At 42.0% G+C, this 23,241-nt stretch overlaps 1 protein-coding gene across 1 annotated transcript; it reads right to left on the bottom strand.

The window, feature by feature from the left end:
• Window positions 1–4,735: 4,735 nt before the first annotated feature.
• Window positions 4,736–22,793, bottom strand: LOC112611966 (40S ribosomal protein SA-like). Its single transcript, XM_025365919.1, has 2 exons — window positions 22,710–22,793; window positions 4,736–5,315 (listed from the first exon to the last, which is right to left on the bottom strand). Exons 1-2 carry the CDS (start codon window positions 22,791–22,793, stop codon window positions 4,800–4,802), a joined length of 600 nt encoding a protein of 199 aa, XP_025221704.1. The 3' UTR covers window positions 4,736–4,799.
• Between the last annotated feature and the right edge of the window lie 448 nt (window positions 22,794–23,241).

The following is a 23,241-nucleotide window of genomic DNA, read 5'->3' as shown; positions in this document are numbered from 1 at the left end:
CCCAGCTGCTTGGGAGGCGGAGGCAGGAGAATTGCTTGAACTCGGGAGGTGGAAGTTGCAGTGAGCTGAGATCGTGCCACTGTACTCCAGCCTGGGCAACAAGAGTGAGATTGTGTCTCAAAAAAAAAAAAAAAAAAAGAATGACAAGCGTTATGATTAAAGGACAAAACAAGTGTTGTAAGAGCACAGGGGAGGGCTCACTAACTCATCCTGGGATGAGAATGCTGAGAACAGTGAAACACTTTCTTTTCTTCTTTTTTCTTTCTATTTTTAAGAGCTAAGTTCTGAAAGAGGAGTAGAAATTGAGAGGAGGGCTGTCTAGGCAGAGGGAACAATACATGCAAAGTCAGTGATGTGAGGGAGTGCAAAGTCAGTGATATGTTCGGGGAACTGCAAGTAGCTGAGCCTGTTGTCACAGATAGTACACAGGGACAGTGATTAGAAATAATCAGGGACCAGATTATGAAGAGCCTGGTATGCTTGGTGAAGAAGTTTAGATTTTATCCTCAAGGTGATGGAGAACTACACCTAGATTTTAGGTAGGGGATTGATGTAACCACCCAATGAGTTCTTCCTGCCCGCTGCACAAATAATGATCACAGCATTGCAATAAAGAAAGAGTTTATGGGGGTGGGACAAAAGAGTTTAATTGACACAAGGCTGGCCACACCACATGGGAGATGGAATTGTTATTCGAATCAGCCTCATCTTCAGCTCATAGGTTAGAGGTTTTTCAAAGGCGTTTAGGGGAAGGGGTTGGAGTGGCCATGTAATGGGTGCTTGCTGCTGATTGGTTTGGGTGGAGATGAAATCATAGGGTCTTGAAGCTGCTCTCTTGAGCTGAGTTGCTTCTGGGTAGGGCCACAGGAGTGGAGTTGGCAGGTCCAGGTGGAGCTCTGGGTGTCAGACATGCAAAAAACCTGAAAAGATATCTCAAAAGGCCAATTTACAACAGTGATGTTATGTGCAGGGCATATCTGGTGACCAGTCTACAGCTTAGCAGAATTCAGGTTCCTCTCCTCCCCCTAGCCCGATGGCCATTCATTAACTTTACAAAGGTGGTTGAGTTTTGGGGAAGGTTTCTTATCATTTAAACTATAAGCTAAATGTCTCCCAAAGTTAGTTTAGCCTAAGCATAAGACTGATTAAGGGAAAGACAAGATGGGGGAGCATGGGTTAGATAAGATCTCTTACTGCCATATTTTTTTCATTGTTATAATGTTTCCAAAGGCAGTATCATTGACATTAGCAGACTTGTGTTTTCGGGTGATCTCTTTGACTGTCAAAGTGGAGGACAGATTGAATCAGGGAGTTGGGGGAAGATGAAGCCCAGAAGCAGGATAAGTTGCGTTAGCTGTGATTGCTGCTTTCTTCTCTGGGATGCCCCTTTCCATCTTTAGGGATCTTGCCTGTGATACTTGTCGTAGCACCAGGCAAACAGAAGGCATTTTAACATCATGTGTTGGTTAGCTCCACTGCTGTGGCTTGCGCTAACAGTGACTGGGCATTGATTTGAAAGTAAAGTGAGCACCCTTTTTCCTGTGGTCACAAATCAGGCAAAATTGCTTTCTTGGTTAGAACTGACATGGAAGATATATATACACACACACATACACATACACACACACACACACACATATTTTTTGAGACAGAGTCTCACTCAATCGCCCAGGTTGGAGTGCAGTGTTGTGATCTTGGCTCACTGCAGCCTCTGCCTCCTGGGTTCAAGCAATTCTCCTGCCTCAGCCTCCTGAGTAGCTGGGATTACAAGCGTGCACCACCACGCCCAGCTAATTTTTGTATTTTTAGTTGAGATGAGATTTCACCATGTTGGCCAGGCTGGTCTTGAACTCCTGACCTCAAATGATCCCCCTACCTCAGCCTCCCAAAGTACTGAGATTACAGGCGTGAGCCACCGTGCCCGGCCAGAAGATATGTTTGGCTCTTCTCAAGATGTCTCCATAGGCATTTTCCATTTTGTGAAGAGTCTTTGTTCCAAAGTTGACAGTGGCTTCCTTTAGGGCAGGAAACATATTTTTACTCATTTTTGTAGTCTCTGGACTTATCACAATACATGATACATACTAGGCAATGATAGATATTTGTTTCATGAATTTGAAATTGATTGTTTTGTATTTGAAATATGTTTCATGAAATATGCTGTAAATGTTGATTAGGTGCTCAGATTCCTCTTCAAAAGCCTTTTAAATCTAGAGCCTAATGGGGTACTGGGCATATCTAAGGCCTGAGAAGGAGGGAAGCTCTAGGAAATGGCAGGAATTAGCAGAATGGAAGTAAGTTACTTCCCAGAAGTATTTAGCAGTTGAACTGAAAGAGTTTCAGAAAGATTCTGGGCCAAAGGTTTTTAGAAAGACCTACTGGGGAGATTGGGAAGTTCTGAATTCCTTTTGCTATCTCCTGTTATACAAATCGCTTTTGTTCTTCCTCATATACTTTAAAATACATTTGGCTGGCACAGTGGCTGATGCCTGTAATCCCAACACTTTGGAAGGCCAAGGTAGGAAGACTGCTTGAGGCCAGGAATCCAAGAGCAGCCTGGACAACAAAGCAAGATCTCCATTAAAAAATCAGCCAGGTGTGGTGGCATGCACCTGCTGTCCCAGCTTCTTGGGAGGCTGAGGTGAGAGGATCACTTAAGCCCAGGAGGTCAAGGCTGAGTGAGCCATGATTGTGCCACTACTCTCCAGCCTGGGTGACAGAGTGAGACCTTGTCTCTGGGGGAAAAAAAAAAAAAGAATAAAATTGGCAGGGTGTGGTGGCCCACACCTGTAATCCCAGCACATTGGGAGGCTAAAGTGGGAGGATCACTTGAGCCCAGGAGTTCTATAGCAACCTGAGCAATGTAGTGAGACCTTGTCTTTTTTTTTTTTTTGAGACAGAGTCTCGCTGCATCGCTAGGCTGGAGTGCAGTGGTGCAGTCTCGGCTCACTGCAACCTCCGCCTCCTGGGTTCAAGTGATTCTCCTGCCTCAGCTTCCCCAGTAGCTGGAACTACAGGCATGCACCACCACACTCAGCTAATTTTTGTATTTTTAGTAGAGACAGGGTTTCACCATGTTGGCCAGGATGGTCTCGATCTCTTGACCTTGTGATCCACCCACCTCGGCCTCCCGAAGTGCTAGGATTACAGGCGTGAGCCACCATGCCTGGCCCAGACTTTGTCTTTACAAAAAATAAACAAAATGGCCGGGCGCGGTGGCTCAAGCCTGTAATCCCAGCACTTTGGGAGGCCGAGGCGGGTGGATCACGAGGTCAGGAGATCGAGACTATCCTGGCTAACATGGTGAAACCCCGTCTCTACTAAAAATACAAAAAACTAGCCGGGCGTGGTGGCGGGCGCCTGTAGTCTCAGCTACTTGAGAGGCTGAGGCGGGAGAATGGCGTGAACCCGGGAGGCGGAGCTTGCAGTGAGCCGAGATCACGCCACTGCACTCCAGCCTGGGAGACACAGCGAGACTCCATCTCAAAAAAAAAAAAAAAAAAAAAAAAAAAAAAAAAAAAATTAGCTGGGCATGGTGGTACACACCTATAGTTGCAGCTACTTGAGAGGCTGAGTTAAGAGGATCACTTATGAGCCCAGGAGGTCAAGGCTTCAGTGAGCCAAGATTGTATCACTGCACTCCAGCCTGGGCAACAGAGTGAAACCCCATCTAACTATAAATAAATAAATAAATAAATAACAGTTAAATTAGATGACTTGCCATGGTTTCCTGATTCTTTGTCTTTTTATGTTTCCTTTTTTCGTTAGCAATGTTTTCTCCTTTATGCCATTATCATCATTCTTCAGTGCCCTGCTGAAATGCTTTTCATGAAACCTTATGGAAAAAATAATCTCTCCCTATCCAAGTCATCTCAATTTTTAGACTAAGTACCCTTGTGGTACTTAATGCTCTCTACCTAGAGTTATATATGGGTTATCATTCTTACACTAGAAGGAAGGAATCATATGTAATTTAGCTATGAGTATTCCAGAGCGTCTAGCACAGGTCTTCGTAAGTGTTGAATGGACAATGTGGCTGAGCTGTATTACTAACTTAGTGTTATGGTTACTTTTACTTGTCAACCTAGCTGGACCATGACGTTGCCAGGTATTTGGTCAGATATTATTCTGGGTGTTTCTTTCTTTCTTTTCTTTTTCTTTTTTCCCAAGATGGAATCTTGCTCTGTCACCCAAACTGGAGTGCAATGGCGTGATCTCGGCTCACTGCAACCTCCACCTCCCAAGTTCAAGCAATTCTCTTGCCTCAGTCTCCTGAGTAGGTGGGATTACAGGCTCATGCCACCATGCCTGACTAATTTTTGTATTTTTAGTAGAGATGGGGTTTCTCCATCTTGGCCAGGCTGGTCTTGAACTCCTGACTTCATGATCCGCCTGCCTTGTCCTCCCAAAGTGCTGGATTACAGGCCTGAGCTGCTGCTCCCAGCCTATTCTGGGTATTTCTGTGAAGATATTTTTGCATGAGATTAAAATTTAAATTGATAGATTGAATAAAGTAGATTGCTCTCCCTAATATGGGTGGGCCTCATCCAATCAGTTGAAGGCCTGAATAGAACAAAAAGACTTATCCTCCCTTGAGTAAAGGAATTCCTCCTGCCTGACCACTTTTCTTTTTTTTTTTTTTTTTTTTTTTTTTTTTTTTTTTTTTTTTTTTTTTNCCCGCACCCCTTTTTTTTTTTTTTTTTTTTTTTTTTTTTTTTTTTTTTTTTTTTTTTAGAAACTGATGTTTATTTTCTATCAACCATTTTTCCATGTTGCTTAAGAGCCCGCGCAAGAACAGCTTAAGACCATTCAGTGGTTGCTCCTACCCATTCAGTGGCCTGAGCGGTGGGAGCTGCAGACCAGTCTTCCGTGGCAGGCTGAGCACTCCAGTCTTCAGTAGGGAACTGCTGAATAGGCACAGAGGGCACCTGCACACCTTCAGACCAGTCTGCAACCTCAGGCTGAGTAGCAGTGAACTCAGGAGCTGGAGCAGTCCATTCACCCTGAAATTCCTCCTTGGTCACTGCCTTTTCAGCAGCAGCCTGCTCTTCTTTTTCAATCTCTTCAGGATCTCTGTAGAAGTAGAGATCAGGCATGACCTCCCACGGGTGTTCACGGGAAATGGTGCCACGCATGCGCAGAACTTCCCGAGCCAGCATCCACCACATCAAACCCACTGAGTGAGCTCCCTTGTTGTTGCATGGGATGGCAATGTCCACATAGCGCAGAGGAGAATCTGTGTTACACAGAGCAATGGTAGGTAGGTTAACATAAGATGCCTCCGTGAGAGGCTGGTGGACCTGACCACTTTTCAACTGGGATATTGGCTTCTTCCTGTCTCCAAACTCAAACTGAATCATCAGCTCTTGAGCCTTGCTGGCCTTTGGACTGAAACTGAAACTATACAACTGGCTCTCTTGGGTCTCTAGCTTTCCAGCTCACCCTGAAGCTCTTGGGGCTTGTCAGCCTCCATAATTGTGTGAGACAATTCTTTATAATAAAGCTCTTTTTATATACAAACACACACACACGGTTGGTTCTGCTTCTCTGGAGAACCCTACTACACTTGGGTTCTAAATGTTAGAAATATCCCAGGGAAGGGAAAAGAGTTATCTACCATTCCTGGCACAGGATTAACATGAGGCACACTTTAAAATGATGCTCTTCTTATAAACTCTTCTCCCTCTTCTAAGATTTAAGGTATATAGGACTTTGATGCTACCCTTATCCCTCTACTTTAATATCTGATCCAGGCCTATCTTGTTCCTCATTTATGGCCGAAATTTCCTTTGCTTTTGAGTCATTTTCCCAACCCTACCCCATTCCCATTAAAGCTCCCAACTCAGTGTGTTAGATGGAAGCTAGGTGGTGGGGGAAAAGCAGTTTGTACAAGTGATTCATGTATAGCTGAAAGCTCTGTAATCTTCTCAGAACCATTTGCTAAATGAATTAGATGAAATATCGTGTAGTTTAATAAAGTGGGATGAAAATTTTAGGCACAGTGGGGGCAAAATCTTTGAGTAACTGCCCAATGGGAGTTACTCAACCCTACCTGGAGTCAGTCTTAGGGTTAGCATTCCTGTGCGCTTACTGCTTTGACAGATTCTTCCCTTTTCCATCTTTGAAACTGCAGTTTTGCCAGGTGTGGTGGCTCCTGCCTGTAATCCTAGTACTTTGAGAGGCTGGGCGGGGGGGGGGGGGGGGGGGGGGGGCGGACCACCTGAGGTAGGGAATTTGAGACCAGCTTGACCAACATGGAGAAACCCTGTCTCTACTAAAAATATGAAATTAGCTGGGCGTGGTGGTGCATACCTGTAATCCCAGCTACTCAGGAGGCTGAGGCGGGAGAATTGCTTGAACTCGGGAGGCAGAGGTTGTGGTGAGCCGAGATCACACCACTGCAGTCCAGCCTGGGCAACAAGAGACTCCATCTCAAAAAAAAAAAAAAAAAAAGGAAAACACAGTTTCTCTCAAAACATTAACAAACAAGCACTCCCACAGAAGTAGCAATGGAGATTCTACTGCTAACATAAGAAGAGAGAAAGAAGGAAACCATTTGCAGTCTCCACTGGATTTTTCTAAGTTAGCAACTATTTATAGTTTTGAAAGTCCTATTTTAGAAGAATATGATTTGTTTAAAAGATGATGAGCAAATCAGTAGTTTTATGTTATATGTGGTCATAAGCAGAGAAAAGACCTGGTTATAGGAGAGCAGATTTTAACGCAGTATGGAGGCACTATGTTTGAAATGTTGGTAAGTCAGGACCTCTACATTGGTCTGCCTTAAAATACTTAGGATCTATCTTGTCTTCAGCTAGCTCTTCCCTTCCAGATTTTGAAACCAGCGCAACTGTCCCACAGGACTAATGTTTACAGGTTTTTTGAATAAACACAGAAATTGACCTTCCCTAGTCTTAAAACTCTAAACTGATATTTGTCTCATCTGAGTTCCTTCCTTAGGAAACTTACCCTCAGGCAAGGAACTGAACCTCATGAGATCCTCACACCCAGACAATGAGATACCAGACTCATCCATCATGACTGCTTCCCTTCCCCTCCCTAATTCCTGTTTTCCCACTTTCCCTGCTATATAAACTCCCCAATTTCAGTCCGTCAGAGACACAGATTTGAGACTTCATCTCCTGTTGTCCTTCATTGCAGCACCCAATTCAAGCCCTTCTTCCTGGCAATACTTGTTGACTTAGTGACTGGCATTCTATGCAGCAAACCACAGGACTAGGCTGAATGTATTTCGGTAATAATCTCCTGTGAAAAGGAAGTAGTTAGAAGAAAGAGCATGATCATAATAGGAAACTAAAAACTCTGCATCTGTTTCAATATTTTAATATTTAAATATATTTAAGCCTGTCTTATATTAAAAATACCCTCTTTTGAACTCTACTTCTCTTACTGGCTTCTACCGTATCACTCTCTTCTTTTTTTAAGAAACTAACATTTAGTTAGTTTCTAAACATTTATTTATTCTAAACATTTATTTACTTATTTATTGTTATTATTATTATTATTTTTTGAGATGGTATCTCACTCTTTTGCCCAGGCTGGAGTGCAGTGGTGCAATCTTGGTTCACTGAAATCTCCTCTTACTGAGTTCAAGCGATTCTCCTGCCTCAGCCTCTCAAGTAGCCTGGGACTACAGGCATGTACTACCACGGCTGGCTAATTTTTATATTTTTAGTAGAGATGGGGTTTCACTGTATTGGCCATGCTGGTCTCAAACTCCTGACCTCAGGTGATTGCCCGCCTCAGCCTCCCAGATTGCTGGGATTACAGGCTTGAGCCACCGTGCCTGGCCTAAACTAATACTTAAAAAGAGTTTATAGTTACTATCTCCATTTACTTATCTCCCATCTACTCCTGAGCATCCTGGAGTAGACTTAATTCCTGTTGTGCAACCAAAACTACTCTTACCAGGGTTGCCAATGATGACACAGTTGCAAAATAGAATTACCCTTTCTCACCCTTGTTTTACTTGGCGTTGCAGCACACTTACCACAGTCCGCCAGTGCTTTGCTTTGGAACTGCTGCTCTCTGGCCCTCATGCTGTTTGTTGGGTTCTCTTCTACCTCTCTGGCCGTTCCTTTCGAGTTTTCCTTACCACCTTCTCTGATGTCAGTGGTCTTTAGGGTTCTATCCTTATGTCCCCTTCTCTTTCTATATACTCATGTTCCCTGTGTGACTTCAGTTATAATTGATATCTGATGAATGGCCCATTTCTCTCTCTGTCTCTTTCTCTCTCTCTCTTTTTTTTTTTTGAGAGGGAATCTCGCTCTGTCACCCAGGCAGGAATGCAGTGGCATGATCTCTGCTCACTGCAACCTCTGCCTCCCGGGTTCACGCCATTCTCCTGCCTCAGCCTCCCGAGTAGCTGGGACTACTGCCACCATGCCAGGCAAATTTTTTGTATTTTTAGTACACATCGGGTTTCACCATGTTAGCCAGGACGGTCTTGATCTCCTGACCTTGTGATCCACCCACCTCACCTTCCCAAAGTGTTGGGATTACAGCTGTGAACCATTGCACCTGACCATCTCTCTCTGTCTTTAAATAGAGATGGGGTCTTACTCTTTCACCCAGGCTGGAATGCAGTGGTGCGATCGTAGCTCACTATAACTTTGAACTCCTGGGCTCAAGCAATCCTTCCACTTAAGCATCCCAAAGTGCTGGGATTACAGGTGTGAGCCACTGTGCCCAGCTAATTAAAAACTTTTTTTTTTTTTTGGTAGAGACAGGGTCTCACTATGTTGCACAGGCTGATCTTGTAACTCCTCTGGCTTCAAGCTATTCAGCTACCTAAGCCTTTCAAAGCACTGGGGTTATAGGTGTGAGCCACTGTGACTGTCCTCCATCTCTCTCTCTCTCTCTCTCTCTTTTTTTTTTTTTTGAGACAGAGTCTCCCTCTATCGCCCAGGCTGGAGTGCAGTGGCATGATCTCTGCTCACTGAAACCTCCGCCTCCTGGGTTCAAGTGATTCTTATGCCTCAGCCTCCCAGGTAGCTGAGATTACAGGTGCCCACCACCACACCTGGCTAGTTTTTGTATTTTTAGTAGAGACAGCGTTTCACCATGTTGGCCAGGCTGGTCTTGAACTACTGACCTCAAGTCATCCTCCTGCCTTGGCCTCCCAAAGTGCTGGAATTACAGGCGTGAGCCACGGCACCCAGCCCTCCATCTCTCTTGAATTGTATATCTCAACAGTTTATTGGGCATCTACTTTTGAATATGCAACATGTCCAAAAAAACTGAACTTAACTTGCCTCTAAACCTGATTGTTTAAAATGAAATTTTAGCCAGGTGCAGCAGCTCACACCTGTAATCCCAGCACTTTTGGGAGGCTGAGGCAGGAGGATTGCTGGAGTCCAGGAGTTTGTGACCAAGCAAAGAGTAGGACCCCATCTCTATTTAAAGAGAGAGATGGCCAGGCACGATGGCTAACACCTGTGACCTGGGCAACATGAGACCTCATGTCTTAAAAAATAAAATTAGCTCGGCATGGTGGCATGTGCCTATATACCAGCTACTCAGGAGGTGGGGATTGTTTGAGCCCCAGAGGTTGAGTCTGCAGTGAACTGTGATCACACGACTGTACTGTAGCCTAGGTGACAGAGTGAGACCCTGTCTGAAAAAATTAAAAAAAAAATTTCAGTGGATGGTACCCCACAGTGATCCACCCCAGAAATCTGGCCACCATCTTTGATTACTCTTTTATTACCCCCACATCTAGTCAATCACTCAGTCTTGACAATACTACCTGCTAAATATCTCTCAAGCTGTCCACTTCTTTTTCCAACCTTACTCACACTACTGATTCAGGCATTTCCTTTTCCAGATCACTGCAATAACTTTCTCTCTGATTCCACTGGTTTGTCTTCAGTCCAATTCCATGCCACTCTAATACATTTTCTGCAGTGTGGGTGGAGTAGGTGTATGAAACAAAATTCTAATCACATTTTCCCCCAATATTAAAGCCCTTTAAATGGTTCTCTGTTGCCCTCAGGATGCACTTTGATCTCTTCGATAGGGCCCCCAAGCTTTTTTTTGTTTTGTTTTGTTTTGTCATATTACAAGTTTAAAAGAGCTCAGTCTTCTCCAGCTTCATCTGTGCTAATCCTGCCCCCACCTTACCCCCATTCTTGTACTCCAGGTACACAACACTACTTTAATTCCTTAAATACCCCTGTTCTCTACTGTGTCTGGGCCTTTGCACTTATTCTGTCTGCTTAGAATGCTCCCATTATGTCTCTTTCTTATCAATGTTAGTTATCTTTGGTTTAGACATCACTTCTTTTGTGCTATGCTATGCTAACACCCCAACCCCAGGTCATGCTTCTAAAGTACCCAGTACTTACCCCTGGGTAGCGCTTACCATGCCCTCTCAAGATTACATGGTGAATGTAGTGTAAGCATTTTGTATGCAGGGACTACATGTCTCACTGTTGAATCCTGGGTCCTAGAAAAGTAGCTATCACATAATAGATGCTCAGTAAATACACATCGTTACTTTGGGTATGTTTCTCATTAAATCAATTAAACAAGTGGCACAGAGCTGGTAGGGAATGACCAAAAATGAGGTCCTAGGCCTCAATGTTAGTTTTTTTTTTTTTTTTTTTAAAGTAAAGCCAAAGTTCAGATTATTGCAGTTTTACAGGTTGGCTATGGGTCTTAATGGGCTTATGGGATATTACAACTGAATCTGAACTCCGTCCAGCTGGTACAGTCTTTATCCAGGCTTCAATGTTCTTTTTTTTTTCCTTAAAAAAACAGCTTTATTGAGATATAATTTATATGCCACACCACTCACCCATTTAAAGTATATTCTATTCCTCAATGATTTTTTTTTTCCAGAGCAAGAGTGGAAGTTTATTTTATTTTATTTTTAAGGTGGAGTCTTGCTCTTGTCATCCTGGGTGGAGTACAATGGCATGATCTTGGCTCACTGCAACTTCTGACTTCCGAGTTCAAACAATTCTCCTGCCTCAACCTCCTGAGCAGCTGGGATTACAGGCGCCTGCCACCACGCTCAGCTATTTTTTTTTTTTTTTTTTGTATTTTTAGTAGAGATGGGGTTTCACCATGTTGGCCAGGCTGGTCTCCAACTCTTGACCTCAGATGATCCACCCGCCTTGGTCCCCCAAAGTGCTGGAATTACAGGTGTGAGCCACTGCACCTGACCAGAAGTTTATTTTTAAAAGGCTTTAGAAAATGAAAAAAGAGAAAGTATGCTTGGAAGACGTCCAAGTGGGTGACTTGAAGAACAAGTGCCTGATTTTTAGCATAGTCACAGAATTATGTAACTATCACCATAATCAGTCTTCAGAACATATTCATCGCCCCAACTAGAAACCCTATACCCATTAGTAATCGCTCCTTTTTTCACGCCACCCTTCAGCCTCCTTTCTCCAGCCTCTGGGAACCCTAATCTACATTTTTGTTTCTGTGGACTTGCCTATTCTCAATATTTCATATAAATGGAATAATATGTGTTCTTGTGACTGGCCTCTTTCACTTAGCATAATATTTTCAAGCTTTATCCATGTTGTATCATATATATATCAATACTTTATTTCTTTTTATTTTTTACTTAAAATTTTTTTCCTATACAGACGAAGTCTCACTATATTTTAACCCAGGCCGGTCTCAAACACTGGGCCCAGGCAATCCTCCCACCTCGGCCTTTCAAATTCTTGGGATTATAGGTGTGAGCCCAGCCCCATTTCTTTTTATTGCCAAATGATCTTCCATTGTATGTATATACCACATTTTGTAAATCCATTCATCAGTTGGTGGACATTTGAGTTGTTTCTGCTTTTGGCTATTACAAATAATGCTGCTTATGAACATTTTTTTTTTTCCCCTAAGAAATGGAGTGTTGCTCGTCTCACTGAAACCTCCACCTTTCCAGTTCAAATGATTCTCCTGGCCCAGCCTCCTGAGTAGCTGGGATTACAGGTGCACACCACTACACCCAGCTAATATTGGTATTTTTAGTAGAGACATTGTTTCACCATGTTGGCCAGGCTGGTCTTGAACTCCTGAGCTCAAGTGATCTGCCCACCCCAGCCTCCCAAAGTGGTGGGATTACAGGGGTGAGCCATCAAGCCCAGCCTTGGACATTTGTGTGTGAGTTTTTGTATAGACATGTTTTTATTTCTCTTGGGTATATACCTAGGAGTGGAATTGTTGGGTCATATTATTACTAGAATGGGGTCCTGATCGAGTCCCCAAGAGAGGGTTCTTGGATCTTACACAGGAAAGAAGTCAGAGTAAGTCCATAGAGTAAAGTGAAAGCAAGTTTATTAGAGAAGAAACAAAAGAATAGCTGTTCCATAGGCAGAGCAGCCCTGAGGGCTGCTGGTTGGATATTTTTATGGTTATTTCTTGATTATATGCTACATATGGGGTGGATTATTCATGAGTTTTCCAGGAAAGGGGTGGCGATTTCTTGGAACTGAGGGTTCCTTTTCCTTTTTGACCATTTAGGGTAACTTCTAGACATTGCCATGGTATTTGTAAACTGTCATGGCACTGGTGGGAGTGTCTTGTAGCATGGTCACCATTATAATTTGTGTATAAAGAGCAATGAGGACAACCAGAAGTCAGTTCCATCTTTATCTTGGTTTGGGCGGGTTTTGGCCAGCTTCTTTACTGCATCCTGTTTTATCAGCGGGTTCTTTGTGACCTGTATCTTGTGCCGACCTCCTGTCTCATGCTGCAACTAAAAATGCCTAATCTGGGAATGCAGCCCAGCAGGTCTCAGCTTTATTTTACCCAGACCCTGTTCAAGATGGTGTTGCTCTGGTTTGAAGATCTCTGACATATTTCCCGCCTTTTTACAAGGGAATCTTTAATCCTAAGGGTTGCAGAGGGGCAAAGATCCATCTACTGTAACTTCTTTAGGCTGAATAGGGGCAGTGATATTCCTGCCTATTAGGGTGTCTTGTATCCAGGGTAGAGAGGAGCTCAGTCAGAAAGCTTCAGTATAGTGAGGGCCCTTCATAACTCTGAGTTCTGACAAAAGGTGATATCTGAAAGATAATAAGTACTCAATTTAAGAAAACATTGAATAAGCTTATCTTGCATTTTTACACAAAGAATATGAGAGCAATATATTCCACAAAAGTAAAGCAAAATAAGTAAAATTATTCCAAGTGAACTAAATAAGAAAGTGTTTCATGAACAGGGCAGTTGTTGGAACCAAGCTGATACAGAGTCACTAGCTGATTCCAATACATGCCCAGAATTAAGATATTGATCTAGATTTTTACATTACCTTCCCCTTTTGTTTCTTCTGAGCAGCAGCCAGAGATCACTGGTTGGTTCACAGGAAGAAGCAGAGTCAGTCTAAAATGCAGAAAAAACTCAAAAAGCAACAGATGAGACTAGAGTCTAATAACAGGTGTATCACAGTTTTTGAAAAATAATTTTTCTCTAATTCCCATTTTTATTAAAAACAAATCATGGTAGGACTCATTTATTTGCAAACTAAGTTTTAGTCTTATTATACTAGGTCTGATTGTTTGTATAAAGTGCAGCAAGAGTAATTATTTGCCATATAGGCTCTTTTTAAATTGGATTTGATGGAACTTTGTTCCATAAGGAATCTCGGATTAGAGCTTTTAAAGCACTGAGCCCAGCCATGGGTTTGTACCTTCACATACTTGTATGACTTGGGTACATTTCTCTCCTCTCAATTTCCCAGGATAATTGGGACTCCTGGGCCAGAGAGTGACATTTTTGGCCAGGCGTGGTAGTCACACCTGTAACGCCAGCACTTTTGGAGGCTGAGGTGGATTGATCACTTGATGTCAGGAGTTTGAGACCGGCCTGGCCAACATGGTGAAAACCCTGTCTCTACTAATAATACAAAAAAATATTTAGCTGGGCATGGTGGCACATGCCTGTAATCACAGCTGCTCAGAGGCTGAGGCAGGAGAATCACTTGAACCTGGGAGATGGAGGTTGCAGTAAGCCAAGATTGTATCACTGCACTCCAGGCTGAGTGACAGAGTGAAACACTCTCTCAAAAAAAAAAAAAAAAAAAAAGTGACATTCTTTAGAAAGTGACATTCTTTACTTACCACAGGTCAGGATCTCTGTACAAGGATTGCATAGACAAGGCACGAGGCCAGTTTTCCCAGGGGGCTTTTTCTGACTCTGTAAGTCAACTTTTGATTCCTTAAAAGTAGTCTTTTTGCACCTGGCATGCCATTCCAGTCAAAGCCTTCATAAAATAACCATTGTCTCCAGTGGTGTCCTGTTACGAAAGAAAACAGATTCTTATTGTACTTGTGCAAATATTGCCATAGTTAAGAATACTTACAGTTTCCAAATTTTGGAGAAATGAGGTAGAGAGAAATAAATATGCTCCAAATTTTATTTATTGGAATGTATTTTACTTGTTAAAAGCTGTAAATAGCTCAAAAGAAAAGTATTCTTGACTCTGAAAAGGCAGAAAGGATCAGCAATGCTTTAGGCAAAAAGTCATAAAAAGATTATTTTCGTCTTTTGTTAGTTCAGTCTATGCAATTAATTCCTGTTTCACTCAACATTTATGTACACATTAGTTTTCCAAGAGAGTCTTTAAAGTTCTTTCCTCTCTATTTTGATGGCACACTTTCCAAAGTTATCAAAGGCCTGCATTTAAGAGTACTCGTCAGAGTCCTATAGCTGATTATAAACTGCCCTTTAAAGAGGATCAAAATAAGACAACAATTGTCTGTGGATGACAGAAATTCTTATGGAAGTCATGGTTCTTCTGTGGCATACAACAATTTTACAAAACAATTATAATTATTATTGATAATATACACTAAGTCATATCAGTATTATAGGACTATAGTATAATTTTGGAAAACATACCAATAACACATTTATACAAATACAGCCCAAAGAAAGCCAAACACTATTTCATATTTGACAATGCTTCCTGTATGATTTTAATATACCAAATAAGCCAAATGTGTCTCTTTTGGACTTTAGGGTATCTAATATCTAAAGGATTAATCAGGTCAGAAACCGGCAATTTATAGTTTGATTTTGGAAAGTTTTCAAATGTCAAAGTTTTGAAATACTTGATATAAAAAAGAATCCCGGCACACTGTAAGTCATTTAGCCAAAATGATAACTCAAAGATTTTAAAAAGGGAAAAACCTGGCTGGGCACGGTGGCTCATGTCTGTTATCCCAGCACTTTGGGAGGCCGAGGTGGGTGGATCATAAGGTCAGGTGTTTGAGACCAGCCTGGCCAATATGGGGAAACACTGTCTCACTAAAAATACAAGAAATTAACCAGGCGTGGTGGTGCATGCCTATAATCCCAGCTACTCGGGAGGCGGAGGCAGGAGATTTATTTGAACCTGGGAGGCGGAGGTTTTAGTGAGCCAAGATTGTGCCACTGCACTCCAGTCTGGGTGACAGAGTGAGACTCTACCTGAAAAAAAAAAAAAAAAAAAAGGGGAAAAACCTTTACTCATTGACAGAGGGAAGACTTAGCTTTCCAAATAATCTTTCTCTTTTCTTTCATTCTTTTTCCTGTAGTTTATTCAAAAGGCAAACCAAAATCTTTCATTAAAAAGAAATTACACAAAAATCTTGTTCAAGAGAGAAAGCCAAATCTCACCTTTATGTTAGTGTACTATATTGATGTTAAATCTAGTTCTTAATAAAACCTAACAGACAAGTCTGGTCAGGTGCAATGGCTCATGCCTCTAATCCTAACACTTTGGGAGACTGAGGCAGGAGAATCACTTAAACCCAGGAGTTTAAGACCAGCCCCCCTTTTTTTTTGAGACGGAGTCTCACTCTGTCACCAGACTGGAGTGCAGTGGTGTGATCTTGGCTTACTGCAATTTCCGCCTCTCAGGTTCATGCCATTCCTCTGCCTCAGCCTCCTAAGTAACTGGGATTACAGGTGTGCACTGCCACACCCAGCTAATTTTTGTATTTTTAGTAGAGACAGGATTTCACCATGTTGGCCAGGATGGTCTTGATCTCCTGACCTTGTGATCTGCCCACATCAGCCTGCGAAAGTGCTGGGATTACAGGTGTGAGCCACAGTGCCTGGCCAAAAAAAAAAAAAAAAAAAAAAAATTGTACGCAAATCTGTCTAATCTTAATCGTTTGATCATAAGGTAAGATTCTTATAAACCTTTTATAACACTTTACAGGTTTTTTGTTGTTGTTGTTGTTAAAGAATAGAACCATGCTCTAAGAAAGCCATGTTATGCTTTTATTCCAATGTTCAATTTACAGATAAATTGAATAATACCCCTTTAATTTTAGCCAATATCTTCTCATAATTTCTTTTACAACACTAACCTTTCATAAACCTTTCACAACTTACTCAAACATCAGCTTTATTCTATCCTTTAACTCTCTAAATTAGGGAAAGAAACACATCTCCATACTTTCTTACAATCTTTTACCAAAAACACATTCTACTTTCCTTATATACCTTGCATGTAAAACTGTTTCTCCAGTAGTCTCAATTACATATGTTACAATGTTAACTCTTAGCAACTTTTATTTTTGGTGAAAGACCTGGTTAGTAAGCAATTTTATTTATGTACCAGGTGTGTAGCCTAGGACACCAGACAGAAATGCAGATAAGGTCTCACTATTTCCAACACAGTTGGGGGCATGGATAACTCCATATGTCCCCAGGCCTTATCTAGAATCTAGCTACAAAGTAGGTAAGTTGTACAAGTATCAAAAGTCAAAGATGTAGTTTATAACCTGAAGCCTTCTAGCAAAGACAGTATTTGACCTAATTTAGACTAAATGTCTAAGTTTTGAAGATGTTTGTGTTTTACCAATAATCTTGAAAAGTTTCCTTATTTCATAAAGATTACTAAAGTCATGTGAATTAAAAGACATTAAAGTTTTTATTTTTCTGACAAAATATTTGATTTCAGCACTTATTTTTCTTTAAGCCAATCAATTAGAGCTTTTTATATAAATACCACACACACAACACATATAAATACACAGACGAAAAACAAAAACAAGAACAAAAACCAAAACTTAGATACACAGACAGAAGCAGAACCAATAGTTGTAAGATTTTTCATTTGCCAGTTTTTAAGTTTTTCTTTCCCATTTTATGAACTCTGTCATGACTTACACAGACCATGTGTGACATGCTTAGACTTTCTAACTTGTCTTATATTTCCCTGTTTCCTAAATAATCAGTCATTCTACTTTAGGACAAGAATTTACCATACAAGATCTTTTCTCACATAATATTTCTTTTCTTTATAACTTTCCTTACCAAAAATACATCTTCATATTCATAGCTTTCTTCACACCTCTCTCCTCTACTGTTTTTTTTCTTTCTACCTTGTTTCTATTTTCTTCTGTTCCCTGTCCTCATTGTCAGCTAAGCAATGCTAAATTACATTTCCAAAGGGCCAACTCTTAGATGAAACAAAATAGAGAATTCATATTTTATTCAAACCAAGGAAAATGGTGTGAATAACAGTTCAGTTAAGACAGCCAGGGCCAAGTGCGATGGCTTACGCCTATAATCACAGCACTTTGGGAGGCCAAGGTGGGTGGATCACCTAAGGTAAGGAGTTCGTGACCAGCCTGGCCAACATGGTGAAACCCCACCTGTAATAAAAATACAAAATTAACTGGACATGGTGGTGGGTGCCACTCCAGCCTTGGAGACAAGAGCAAAACTCTTGTCTAAAAAAAAAAAAAAAAAGACAGCTAGGAAAAGCATACACTCTTACACATAGAGATTTCTCCAAGGATGTTAATTACTGACTGGCTTTAGGGTGGAGCCTTTTAAAGAACGATGCCAGAAAAGCATGTGGTTTCTAGGGCCTAATAAGGAAACACAGCTGGAAGGCAAAACAGATCCCCAATAATTAAGGGGCCCATTTTTATACTGGATCCTGGCTCCCAAAAAAGAGATAAACAGCCCATCTCCCATGGGAGACTCATCTCTCAGTGGGAGTTGCAGATGTTTCCATACCTTTTAGGTGGCTGAGAGCATGTTTCTCTGGTCCAAACAAGCGAAGAGCTGAGTATTCCCCCATAACTGCCATTAGCTGTCCCTTAAGTGTATTTCCTACCTAGTTATTACACATGAAGGCTAAAAACTCTCTCGTAATGCAAAGTAATTTCTTTTTTTTTGAGACAGAGTTTCACTTTTGTTGCCCAGGCTGGAGTGCAATGATGTGATCTTGGCTCACCACAACCTCTGCCTCCCAGGTTCAAGCAATTCTCCTGCCTCAGCCTCCTGAATAGCTGGGATTATAGGCATGCACCACCACGTCCAGCTAATTTTGTATTTTTAGTAGAGATGGGGTTTCTCCATGTTGAGTCTGGTCTCAAGCTCCTGACCTCAGGTGATCTGCCCCCCTTGGCCTCCCAAAGTGCTAGGATTACAGGTGTGAGCCACCATGCCCGGCCAATGCAAAGTAATTTCTGATACCCCCCAAAAGTCAAAACGTCAGGTAATGCAATGCAAAACAGAACAGAGCCTTAGATTTTGAGAGGCATCTGTCCACTTTTATTTTATGTTTTTTTGAGACAGAGTCTTGCTCTGTTGCCCAGGCTGGAGTGCAGTGGTGTAATCTCAGCTCACTGCAAACTCTGCCTCAGGAGTTCAAGCAATTCTCTGCCTCAGCCTCCCAAGTAGCTGGGATTACAGGAACCTGCCACCATGCCCAGCTAATTTTTGTATTTTTAGTAGAGATGAGGTTTCATCATCTTGGCCAGGTTGGTCTTGAACTCCTGACCTCGTGATCCACCCGCCTCGGCCTCCCAAAGTGCTGGGATTACAGGTGTGAGCCACTGCGCCTGGCCTATCCACTTTTAATTCCTGGGGTTCCATGAAGAAAAGAGAAGTTTTCCCCAAAATGGGGTCTGTGTCACCTCCTCTGTTTTTCCCAAGGAGTCCCAGGCTATTAGAAATTATCTTAGGTCCTCTTATATAGGCATGAAGGTGGCAAGAATAAAAACTGGAGAAAGAGAATTCAGTTGTCTGAGAAGAAAAAGTTTTTGTTTTTGTTTTTTCCAGGAAAGTAAGATCCAAAAAAAAAAAAAAAAAAAAAAACCATAAACACCTTTAAAACGTATGCATAGCTTGGACATCTGCTTTAAATTAAGCTGGCTTTTAACCAAACCTCTTATTACTAGACTCTAGTTAAGACAAACAGTCAATATTTCTGGCTTTTGGACTTTACCAAAGGTAACTTCTCAGATGAAACCAATAAGTTTTAACTAAGGTTATGATTTAACTGTGGGTGTACCGGGTATTTCCAAAGAGCTGGTAAGCAGTTTTTACAAGATCTGGAATCTGTTAAGGTAGCACAGAGAAAGGAAAATTTGAGAAGGGGAGTCAGAAGTTGTTCATGGACGGGGGCACAAGTTCTCAGGATCTCCTGAGGGTTGTGTCATGGGCAAAAAAAAAAAAAAAGTAATAAAAATTTAAAAAGAAGTTGTTCATGGAGAGGCAGATAACTAATAAATGGCAAAGGTCACACAAATAAACCAGAAAGGACTTATTCCCCAGGCTGGAAATTGAACCCTGGCCACCATTGTGAAAAGAGAGAAATCTTAGCTACTGAGCTACAACATTGGGCAGTTTCTGTTACTCTTCCCAGAAGAAGCCTAGAGCAGCCAATTTTGAACTTGCTAAGGCTTTTAACTGCTCAAGGTAATTTTTAGGGCTATGACATGAGCCCCCAAATTCCTGCCCTCCAGATGGCAGAGACCAAGAGAAAGTACCAGGGTTACAATGTCAGACTCCCAAGGACATAAAATAAGGTGAGGGAGAAACCTCATCCAGGTTTTTTGTTTGTTTTGTTTTTTGGTTTCATTAACCTGCAGTGTTTGTAACTGAACAGCTTTCTGGGGCTGCTTGAACAGAGGGCTTACAGGGGTCCTTGGCTGGCATTCTATCCTATGGTATTTCTTTTTATGACAGAATGACACAGAAAAACAAATTCGTAGAACAAATTACACTGGATTTGTTACAGCCTAAGATGAGCTTCATAAATCCTTTTTCCCAGTAATGAAAACTTTGCAGAGGAGATAAAAAGTGATTTTTACCATACATTCAACTGGTTTGCACACAGAGAGAGAGAGGAAAGGGAAGGGAGAAAAGCATTGCCTGCAGCAGGGCGGGAGAGGCAAGGAGCTCAGAGGGGCCAGGGAAAGACCCACCCATTGCAGCGACACTGGATCAAACATTCAGGCAGCTGATCGTCAGTCTTGACGGGATCTTTTCTGGTAGTCTCAATGGCTCTCAAGTTTCCCCCTTTAGGGAGAAAAAAGCTCCCTGTGTCCCACAATCCTGTACATGCCTAATCCTGTAACTTGTGGCCTTCAGCAAAGAGCGCAAGGCAGATTAATCCAAAGAGAATAGTGGTTAACATCCTGTAGTACCAAATCCATTTTTAACCAAGAGGAATGTTACCAAGGGAGACCTCTAACTCCCTATGTCTTAGGAGAGACTCTGACCTTCCTAAGTTGAGCCTTTAGCCCAAGTTCAGACAAGCATCCTTGCCCTTTACTGTGATGGGCCTTTTAACCCCTTATGCCTGCCTGTCTGCCTGCCTGCCTGCCTGCCTGCCTTCCTTCCTCCTTCCCCCTTCCCTCCCTCCCTCCCTCCTTCCCTTCCTCCCTTCCATCTTCCTCCCTTCCTTCCTTTCTTCCTTCCTTTTCTCTTTTAATATATAAAAACTTTTAGCTAATATTCTCTATATCATTCCAATTTTAGTATATGTGTTGCTGAAGCGAGCACAACCCGCTATGTCTTAGGAGGGATTCTAACCCTTTCAGGTTGGGCCTCTAACCCAACTTTGTCCTTTACCTAGGATAAAATGTACCCCAGCACTTACCCAAAGTCAGCCAATTGGTGCTGCATGGATAATTTTCCTTTGGATTGGGAGGTCTCTCCAGTATTGTCCCTTCATGGTTCCCGGGAAGATGTTATGGGAAAGGGGTCCCAATCCAGACCCCAAGAGAGGGTTCTTGGATCTTGCACAAGAAGGAATTCAGGGCAAGTCCATAAAGTGAAAGCAAGTTTGTTAGAGAAGTAAAGAAACAAAAGAATGACTACTCCATAGGCAGAGTAGCCCTGAGTGCTTCCAGTTGGCTATTTTTATGGTTGTTTTTTGATCATATGCTAAATATAGGGTGGATTATTCATGAGTTTTCCAAGGAAGGGACAGGGATTTCCCAGAACTGAGGGCTCCTCTTTTTTTTAGATCATGTAGAGTAACTTCCAGATATTGCCATGGCAATTGCAAACTGCCGTGGTGCTGGGGGGAGTGTCTTCTAGCATGCTAATACATTATAATTAGTGTATAATGAGCAGTGAGGGCAACCAGAGGTCAGTTTCATCGCTATCTTGGTTTTGGTGGGTTTTGACCAGCTTCTTTACTGCATCCTGTTTTATCAGCAGGGAATTTGTGACCTAGATCTTGTGTTGACCTAGCTCATCCTGCAACTAAGAATGCCTAACCTCCTGGGAATGCAGACCAGCAGGTCTCAGCCTCATTTTACCCAGCCCCAGTTCAATATGGAGTTGCTCTGGTTCTAACGCCTCTGACAGTATGGAGGACTTACAATTCTTAAGAAGAGAGAGGTTGCTGAGCTTTAGAGAATAAGCTGAAACATGCATGAAGCACTAATAACTAATACTCTTGCCCTGTACTTTGTTAATTTAGTGATAAATTTTACAGCTGGTTCTTTGAATAATTTACATTAATTAAGTTTCTCTGTCTGATGTGAAGTAGCCAGTGAATGAGCAAAGCCTAATTCTCCAATAAAGATAATAAAGCCCTTCTTGGGTTAAATGGAAGTGGGAGAATGTCACATCTGTTTCTGTCCATTTCCACTCCTTCTCCTTCTCCTCTGGACCAAACAGGGCTGGCTGATGGAGTTAACCAGGAAGGCTTCAAATGGGGAAATTGGCCTGTTTAAACTCCTGCTAGTATTAAACCGTTCCTAAGTCCTATGTAAGTTAAGACAAAAAAGTTATGAAACTCATATGAGTTATAGGTATAGGATTCTATTAACAAGTATATCGTATCCAGATAAATATGGGCACCTTAAAAGTAGTTGTCCTGGGAATAAACACACATCTATCCAAAAAATTCTGTCATCATTACTCAAAATATTTTGCTCAACTTGCCATGTAGAGTTACTTTCAAAACCAGTCTGAGGCCTACAAGAAAACCAGTTTCACTTCCTTATAATCACACTTAGGATTTCAGATACTTGCTACTCTGCTTGTGTTTATTGGCCTTTTTTTTTTTTTTTTTTTTTTTTTTTAACAGTTACCTCTTTTTAATTCTCTAGCCCCAAGCAAGAAAAACTCTGGGTTCACATAGTGCTCCAGGTACAGGACAAGGCTCACATCATACAGAGCCCAAGCAATGAAGAAAGATTGGCATGCTTCACAAGACTTTGACCTTTAAACAAAGCATGGTCAGTCTGTTTTCTCCAGTGTCCTGTTTCTGCTTTGTGGTCCCCTCTTCCACCCTTCTTGCATTAAAGAACCCTTAAACCTGAGGCTGGGGACACGGCCTTGAATTGTCCTCTCAGAGGAAACAGGGAGAATGGGTAGAGAGAGGTACTTTGGAGGTCTCTTTTTCCTTCCGCTCGTGGGTAGTTAATGATCTACCAGCAGTCCCCACTCTTGGGGAGACTGGGATCATGTTCCAGCCCCACATCATGGCTCAGGGCAGAGGGCACTTTGTACACAGAGGGAACTGCATCTGACTTTCCTACTTCATCTTTAGAGTCAGTAGCCATCTGCGGTCTTGTATGTTCTCAGTTCTCAGGCTCCAGATATGAAAATGGATCTTCCCATTTTCTTTCTCTCTGAGTCTGCTGAGGGAAAATGAGGACGTTTACTAGCAGAGGAAAAAGAAATACTGAAGTTTGCAAAAATTGATAGAAAGCTGGGCTCCCTGCTCATCAGGCCTCCTTCCTCCCCAGCAGTTTCTAAACCCCCAGAACATTACAGTGAGATTTTAGCTGATGGTACAAACATGTCTACAGGATTTCCTCAAGCTGGAGCTACATTTGAAGGCTTTATATTTTGGCATCTGACCTGCTTTTGTCTTTTCATTTTGGCCATCTGACCTGCTTTTCTCTTTTCCAGAGGATTCTACTTTTCACGAATAGGTATGATCTAGGAATTCAGCCTCCCTCACCGTTCACTAATTGCAGAATAAGCAATGCAGAGGCTGTTCAGGGA

Source organism: Theropithecus gelada, chromosome 19, assembly GCF_003255815.1.
Source record: "Theropithecus gelada isolate Dixy chromosome 19, Tgel_1.0, whole genome shotgun sequence".
Classification (NCBI taxonomy): domain Eukaryota; kingdom Metazoa; phylum Chordata; class Mammalia; order Primates; family Cercopithecidae; genus Theropithecus; species Theropithecus gelada.
This window is presented reverse-complemented; position numbering and strand designations above follow the sequence as displayed.

What these genes read in the sequence shown, in the direction of transcription:
- LOC112611966 (XM_025365919.1), bottom strand. Translation starts at nt 22,793, where the DNA reads ATGGCTACTGACTCTAAAGATGAAGTAGGAAAGTCAGATGCAGTTCCC. An exon ending in CCTCTGCCCTGAGCCATGAT is followed by an intron (nt 5,316 to 22,709) that starts GTGGGGCTGGAA and finishes CCAATATCCCAG; the next exon opens with TTGAAAAGTGGTCAGGTCCA.